The 9,058-nt window shown below is 35.3% G+C and overlaps 1 protein-coding gene across 1 annotated transcript; it reads left to right on the plus strand.

Moving 5' to 3' along the window:
• The first annotated feature begins 7,349 nt into the window (after positions 1–7,349).
• LOC145624839 (uncharacterized) lies at positions 7,350–7,805 on the plus strand. The gene has a single exon (XM_081677926.1). The coding sequence runs from the start codon at positions 7,350–7,352 to the stop codon at positions 7,803–7,805; it is 456 nt and encodes a 151-aa protein (XP_081534052.1).
• Positions 7,806–9,058: the final 1,253 nt, after the last annotated feature.

Here is a 9,058-nt window from a genome sequence, read left to right on the forward strand (position 1 = left end):
AAATAATATTGGGTCAACAAGGAGCATACTTATCTTTTTCTGATTACTATTCACTATACAATGTCTCTGGAGCTGTGGATGATGAGTAACACTAAGTAAGGAGCTCCAGCTCAACCCCTTCCCAAGAAGATATATAATGCCCATGGCGGGGAATTTGCTGCAGCAAATTCAATGTTTCTTCTATCTACCAATCTCTCTTGTCCTTGTTTAATTAGTTGGTACAGCTAACATGGCCATGCACACTAACTGTCATAAACACACTAGTCCTGGTGTATAATGCTAAATGTTGTGTGTTGTGTTCTAAACTCTTGTAGGTAAGCATATTAAACTGCTTTACATGTAAATACAGAGCTACTGCCTTCCCCCCTCCCTCCTCTCCTCTCCTCTCTATCTGGCAATTAGTTATGGGCTTTGTTTTCCATGGCATACTATTTCACAGGATATTTTTCTTATTCAACTGATTACTTACTGATGATTATTAGAACCCGCAAGATGCTCAGCAAATGGTGTAGACTCTGAAGTTTCTAGAAATAGTCAACCAGTGCTAGCTCTAATTGTTTCCTTTAATTTTGAGATAGCTCAATACCTTTTTTTTTTTTTTTTTTTTTTTTTTTTTTTTTTTTTTTAAAATTATGTATCTTATCTTTGAATTACTTTGTCTCATTTTCTTCTTGAAATAATAAATGGGCCTCTTTAATCTTGTTTAACAATCTGATGCTATTTATTCATTTTCACAATACCAATAGTTGAGCTGTTTGTAATACACAGCATGTCATCATTACCTTTACCAACTTCCAGATCAATTGTATTTCGTCCAGATATCTATGTTGCCGAGGAAAGCTTTTGCAGATAATGATTTAGGAGCTGTGTACTAAGTGGTATAGGATTTCGTCTTCTTGTTTGCTTGTTGCATCCAAGCCATTATGTAGATGTGGAGAGATGGTTTGCCTTCCTCATCTCCCTGCTCTTCATTTACATCAGCTTAGCTTAAGTTTTGTATCTGGTCTCTTGAACTAATTTCTTGAACTAATAGCATATAGCATAATATCCTGGTCTCTTGAACTAATTTCTTCAGGCTTCAAAGATTCTCCATTATCTAGCAGGGACAACATCAGCACAAGAAGCATCTTTTTTAGCCATAGACCAATTTCTTTCTGCCTGAAGCACCAGGGTCAAAATCCATATCGTGGTGCTTTTATCAGATTATTCGGAGCTGTTTAGACTTTGGAGACCAATTTCTTATTCAAGTTGTTGACTGGAATCCTAGCTATAGAGGAGGGAATTTTTCATGTTTTGTATGCTTGTGCCTTGCAGTTGAGTTGGCATCAGAAGTACAAGTGTACTTCAGCTCATTTAGTTTTCTTTCTGTTATGTCTTAACCAAGTGCATCAACAGCTGTTGCTTTGTAGCAAGCGGGCAGGCAGTGCTACTAACTTTTGGTTGACATTATCTCTTATACAAGCATTGTTGCCAGGTTAGTTATCTTGTAACTTAAAGTCCATATAGTTCTACAATTCTGAAATTTTCATGGTTGAGGATATTATTCAAAAGGTTTTTTATTTTATTTTATTTTATTTTTTTGCTGAAAAGAATTCTCTTTAAACACATAGTTTCTTAGTTGTGAAACTTCCTATCTTGGTCCTTCTTTATACGCCTTTATCTTAGATGCCTCTTTCTCTTTCTGTGGGTTGGAGGGGGTGGGAAGAGCGGACAAATATTTAATGCTCTGCTCCTTTGTATTGGTTCACATCTTTATTACATTTTTTTTCCGAAATGTTTCCAACCAAACTAAATATTAAATCAGGTCACAGTAGACCATAAAAAATTACTTGTGTATCCGATGGACTGGACTAGAGTAGATCTGTTTTTTTTTTATTTTTATTTTTATTTTTTTTTAAAAAATATAAAAAATTTATATTATTGTTGTTTATGACTTTGGAGAACTTATAGTTAGACCAGAGTACCAGACTACTGTCTCAGTAAGAAAGAATAAAGCATTTTAGGACTGACTAGATCAGACAAAGCTCATTTTATCTCAACCTTCAGGTGAATGGAGTATAGTACTAGTTATATTAAGAATTTTTTAGGTAGGAATATTAGGACTTATTTGTCTATTATAATTAATATGGTGAAATGATACCCTTAAAATGTGGTAAAAGGTACACTAAGATTGAAGAATGATTGGGTAATATTAGGTCCACATCAGGCGCTTAGGCCTCGACAGCCCTAGGATACACAGTGATCTTGTAGATGCACCAGTTGTGATTATATGATGAACTAATGAAAACTACTTGGAATGTTTTTAGAACCTTTTCCTTGGGTTAACAAAATATGAAAGCAACGCTTCAGAGGACCCTTTAGTTTTAATAGTCTGAACAACCAGACATACCTGTTTTCCAGTTTTGTTCTGTCTCATCTTAATGCTCAAAGAAAGCCATGCACTACATGGAATGTTATTAAATTGAAGATTATGTTGCTGCTATCAGATCTGATGTATAGAGATTCTGTTTATAATAAAACTATCATTGGTAAATTCTTTCACGGCTTTAGTTAATATTTGGCCCATTTTCTCATGCTTTCGTAACATTAGATGTCCAAATCCATGCATAGCAATCAAACTTTTTGAGTTTCTAGATTGAATGTTGTTTTTCTTAAATTTTTTATAATGTTTCTCATGGAAATCTAGAAGTGAATAAAACGATTTCCTTCTCATAATTAAACTCTTGGAATCTTGTAGATCTTCGTCCAGCCTGTTATAGTCATTGATGATACTCTCTCACAGTGGATGCAGCCTTATGTACAACAAGCCTTATTGAAGGTTACATATTGTTGTTGTAGCTGTAAACTAGCATTTTACGCAGTGGATGCAGCCTTATGTACAACAAGCCTTATTGAAGGTTACATATTGTTGTTGTAGCTGTAAACTTGCATTTTGCTGTCCTTTTTTCTTAAAATTTTCAACTTTTTATGTTGGGTTGGGGGGTTCCAGTTTTCTTTCCTCTATTATCAGCTGTTGTTTCGCAGATTATATCAACATTGTCATCACCAGCTCTTTCAAAAAAAAAAAAAAAAACATTGTCATCACCAGCTTATCATCCACCTCTCCATGGTTGTGCTGGGCTGCTGGTTATTTATCTACATTTCCACCTCATATGCGTATTTTCCGCTCTCTGCTCATACTGTATGATTATATGTCTTAGTGACGAACAGACAGTTGCTCATTAATCAGCAAAGCAGTAAAGCCTATTATTACTTGCATTAACCTAGATAAACAGGCGTTTCTGGGATTAGATGCTAAGTTAAAAGGACGCTCATTCCTCCTAATTTGAAGCTGCACCTACTGCTGAATTTTAGGCTGTTGCTGGCTTACTGCTGGGATTTAGCAGCTTTTCAAAGGGGTTTAAATAATTGCTGCAACTGTACTTAATCTTTCTGCTTAATTACATACCTTTTCACTGCTATTGTCCATCTTTATAGGCTTTTACACCATTATCATATTGTATGTGTTCTCTTAGAAAAATGTTCTGTCATATTTGTGGCTGCCCTATGTTTGTGTTATTTTATACACTTATGTGGTTGTAAAAACTTTGACAACACTTCCATCTGTGCTTGCTTTTACCTTGTTATGATTCCGGAGATACCGATGGAGCTAAATCTAATTGAGGGTGCTTTCCGGTTGATAATATGTACTTTTCTTTGTCATATTTTAATGGTAATATTTATGTTTGGCCTTGTTGATGAGGTTCTAGTTGCTGTTATGTTTTGATGTTTCTATAAACACGGAAAGATATATGATGTGCACGATAACAAACTTTGAGTACTTCTTTATAAGTTGCGAATAAAATACTTTATGCATCATTGTTCCAACAGTTGAAAAACTGATTGGTTTTTTATATTGTAGAAATCTGAAAAATAGGTTTATATTATACAACGCATAAATTTTACGTGATTAACTCAGCAGCCCAGTGGTCAGGGACTCTAAATGTTAACCACAGGTTGCGACTTCAAACCACAGTAGTGTAGGCACCCATTTGTGTCTCCCCAAAACCAAACCCAGTGATGAATACCTTTCACGTCGAATCATAATCGAATGAAGTGAAAGTGTGGAAGTCTAGTGTTGCGGATAGTTTTAATTTATTTTCTCTTCTCTCTGTTTTTGAAAACTTATTTTAGGAAAACAGCCAATCCAGTTTGGTTGGTCCATGATATGGGTCCAATAATAGTGTAGTTGGATGGGGCTTGACAAGAGCTTTCCAATGATATATTATAAGCTCAATTCCGATGAATATTGAGGAAGTTATGACCAATTTACTAAACTGGGCCCGGTTTGAGTCTTATATACGACCCAATGATCTAGGGGAGGGCCTAATATGATTTATCATTCCCAATGCAATTAGGAATGATTTTAGTCTTCTAGAAGATTCTTTTCATTCCTAATTCAATTAGCATTGATAAATTGACTTTTGTTGACTTTTCAGAGTTTTAATTAAAATCAAAGAGCATTTTTGAGGAAAATACGATTTTATCCTCCTGTACGGTAATTTTTATCTGATTTTAGAAAACGCGTGAATTTCTGAAATCAGCGCCAAACGCCAGCTCTATTTTAATAATTTTATCTTTTTGGCTGATTGTCTTTATAAATAACGTATTAAAAACTCCGTTTTCATTCACCTACAACCAGTTTTCATCTATAAATAACGTCGTAAAAACTCCGTTTTCATTCACCAACTCTTATCAAGATTCTCTTGATTACTCTCTCTCTCTCTTTTTTCTAAACTAGCTTTTCTCATACAAAATTCCGCATTCATTAGATCTAGAAACACCTAGCCATATTCGAAGTTGCCTTCGCCCTAGACGTGAAAGGTTTAATTTCTGAGGGTTTGGTCCCAAATCTCTATTTCAATTATTTAATTTAATTGTGTTATTTATTATTTTCCTTGAAGTTACTAACGCGTGTATTTTGTTATTAGAAAGAGGTACGAGGCATCAAAGTAAGTACTTTAATGTTTTTTATTGATATTATGATGTAGAGTTCATGCTTAGATTGTTATTTTGCTTCATAGTATCATGTTTAGGGTAAAGAATATAATGTCAATTATGATTTCTATGATGCCTTTTATTTTCTTCCTAATATTTATGATTGTTAGTATCATGTTAGGGTTAAAGCTTTGATTTTTATTGTTTAGTGACATGCTAGGGTTTGTTATTAATCTTGTTAGTATCATGCCTAGGATCTTGCTATGCTTTAACATGATTATTATTATGATTAATATGATTGTTATTATGATTATTATTATTATTATTATTATTATTATTATTATTATTATTATTATTATTATTATTATTATTATTATTATTATTATTATTACTATTATTATTATTATGATTATTTTAATTATAATTTATTTTTATTATGATGATTATAATTATTATTATGATGATTATTTATTATGTTGCTTGATATTTATTGTTATTGCTTGATCACATCTTTTATGCATGTTTAAAGAGAATTGATACTTGTAATCACGCTTAATAAGATAATTAATAATCTTGTTAGGGTTATTATGATTATAATTCAAGTGATCGCCAATAATAGTTTTATTTGTGCATTAAATTCAACCAACATAGATTAAACAGATTTAGAGTTAATCCTATTGATTGTATGTTAGTCAAAAAGCGCACATGAATACGATCAGAATAAAGTAGAGGCCTATTATTAGGGCAGGTTCAATCTCTTTTAGGTTGGATTTGTACCTTCATCCCCGAACCTTTATTTGGTTCAAGACCTTATGGAGTTGACGATCTCTTGGATCGTTAAGGGGTGTAGCCTTCACCCTGTGAACGGTTTACAAGTTCCTAAAACTTGTTGGCGACTCTTTTGCTGTATCTTCTTCCCTTTTGGACGCCACCGTACTTTAGTGTATGATCACAATGGGGTTCAAGCAAGGGGGTTAACGCTTGAAATTATTCCCCACAAGTAGCGATAAAGTTTAACCCCCAGACCGAGTTACAATGAACCTGGAGTAGTGAAACTGGGCCCCTGGGAGCTACTCGGAAGTTGCTATTTGGGACACTTTTAACTAATGATAAAAAAGATGCGAGTTGGTGAGAATGGTCGGTAAATTAACATAATTAGTAGCAATTGAATTTCTTATTATTTTGCTATTAAAAATTCCATTGGACATTTATTGTTAACAGCTTATTATTTTGTTATATGTGGTAATGATATCATTAGAAGTCCTTAATGTTTGATGTATTCAGCAAGAAATTCCAAAACAAAAACAATCAAGGTCCCTAATGTTTGGTCTAGTTAGAAGCAAAGGTCCCTAATGTTTGGTCCAATCAACACCCAAGTAACCACCCAAAGTGGTGGTAGAGGGATCAAATTCAAACTTTTGAAACATGAGTGACTAAAACCAAACTTATACCAAACGTTAGGGATCGTATTTATAGTTTACTCAAGTTTGGAGCACCTGGAAATGCTTAATGACTCTCGAAATATGATGCCTAATGGTGTGCAAGCTGACCAAAATTTGACCAAGTCTACGAACGATATCAAGGCATTTTGACACTATGGTAGGGAAGGTAGATTACTCACTGAAATGCAAGAAGAGAATACAGATTGATGTTTTGAACTCATTGAACGTGAAGGGTCTCTCAGTAGTGGGCCATGGGCAATTCCATCCTCGCGAAGAGCCATGAATACCTTATGCTGAAACTGCCGGGGCTTTGGAAACCCTCAGGCAGTTCGAGTGCTATGTAAGTGGTGCTCATCTCTTGCCCCTGATTTTGTATTTCTTTTCGAAACTAAAATAGATAATGTTTTGACAGAAAGTAAAAAGTCTAGACTTAGCTATGTATTTTTTGGAATAGTAGTAATGTTAATTTTTCTCTTGTTTCTTTTTCGAATAATCATATTTTTGGGGATGTTACCACTGTCGAGGGTCTTAAATGGAATTTCATTGTTATTTTTCGCTGGCTAGAATCTGCTAATAAATACAAAACTTGGGGTTTGCTCCGCTCCTTGTGTAGTGGTCCTATTCTTGTTGAAGATGATTTTAATGAAATATTATGCAATAATAAGAAGGAGGGGGTGCAGTTGCAGATCGTAGAACTATTCTTGATTTCCAGAGGGCTCTCGATGATTGTAATTTTCGGGATTTGGGTTTTGATGGACATTGGTTCACTTGGGAGAAGGGTATTGAAGAGGATACAGTTGTTCGGGAAAGACTCGACAAATTTTGTGGCAATGAGTCTTGGTGCAATATGTTCCTAAAGGTTTGTGTGGAGAATTTGGTTCGCGTAAAATCTTATCATGCCCCAATCTTTGTTCATATGAAGCGCCCCAAATGAAAGAGGAAGAGGGGTGGAAAAAATCCTTCAAATTTGAAACGGGGTGGCTGCTTGAAGCCATTTGTGAAGCTGCAGTTCGAAGCTCTTGGGAGGACTCATCAAGTCTGCCAATGCTAAACCGACTAGATGCCATGATAGGGTCATTGAGGAGATGGGGCTTGAAAAAATTCGAGAACTTGGGTAAGCAGATTGATAACATAGAAAAGCTCCTCAAAGATGCACAAGGTCTTCTGGCTAGCAACTCTAATATGGCAATTTGTTCCTCCTTAGAGAAGAAGATGGATGATTTGTTAGACAAACAAGAAGCCTACTGGTATTTGAGATCTTGGGTTTCGGAGATTAAATATGGTGATCGGGATACCAAATATTTCCATCATAAGGCATTTGAGAGAAAGAAAAAAAATGAGAATTGTGGCTTGATGAATAAGGAGGTTGGGTCAATGGTGCAATGATTAGGGTGATTGTGAAGGAATTATTTAAGAATTTTATCAGGATCTCTTCTCCTACTCCCACCCATCGGATGATAATGCCTTTTTACTCCGCCCATGTACAAAGCACAAAATTTATGAGGTCGTCTCAGCAATGCATCCCTGCAAATAACGACCTTGGACTAGACAGTATTCATGCCATTTTCTTCCACAAATTCTAGCATATTGTTGGTGATGAAGTGGCAAATCATGTCTGTACTTCTTCATGGCATTGTTCTCCAAAAGCTGTGAATACAACCAATATTGATCTCATTCCGAAAATTAAGTCACCTACTATATTAACATAATTTCTTCTGATTACTTTGTGTAATGTTGTCTACAAGATTGTGTCGAATGCGATTGTTGTGAGACTTGATTCCATTCTCAACTCCACAGGGTTTGGGTAAGTAAGAGTGGCCCGAGTATTTCTTACTTTCTTTTTGCTGACGATAGCTTTCTCTTGATAGGGTCAATCGAGTATAATGCTCAAAGATAGTTGATATACTCAACTTGTACAAAGCAGCTTTCGAACATAAAATCAATTATGAAATATCAGAGGTGTCCTTTAGCAAAGGTGTCAGTGAGTTACAGCAATTGGACTTAGTGAATCTTTTGAAAATGAAGAAAGTCGATGTTCATGAGAAATATCTAGGAATTCCTACAATTGTAGGGAGATTGAAGAAATATGTATTCATCGCTCTTAAAGACCGTATTTGGAAAAAATTGCATGTTAGAAGGAGAAACTATTTTCTCGAGCCATAAAGGAAGTCCTCATTAAGGAAGTAAATCAGGTTATACTGACTTATCTTATGGGGGTTTATAGAATTCCCATGGGTATTTTGAATGAGATTAGGTTTATGACTGCTCTCTTTTGGCGAGGAATTCTAGTAATGGGGTCGAATGCATTGGAATAGTTGGGATTCGATGTGCGCTCCGAAATCCCTTGTTGGCCTTGGTTTCGAGGACTTGCAGTATTTAACATGGCTTTATTGGGGAAGCAAGCATGGAGGCTTCTCCACGCCCCTAACTCTTTTGTTTGCACATATTTTTAAAACCAAATACTACCCCAATTTGGACTTTGACTCCCATCTTGGAACAGGTGGAAGCTACTCTTGGAGTAGCATTTGGATTTCGGAAAGCTTGTTGAAAGAAGAGCTACTTTGGAGAGTGGGAACCAGGGCTAGCATAAGAGTGTAGGAAGACCCTTGGGTGGCTGATGAGCAGGGTCATTTCTTAAC

This window comes from Chenopodium album, chromosome 3 (assembly GCF_948465745.1).
Source record: "Chenopodium album chromosome 3, dcCheAlbu1.1, whole genome shotgun sequence".
Taxonomy (NCBI): Eukaryota; Viridiplantae; Streptophyta; class Magnoliopsida; order Caryophyllales; family Amaranthaceae; genus Chenopodium; species Chenopodium album.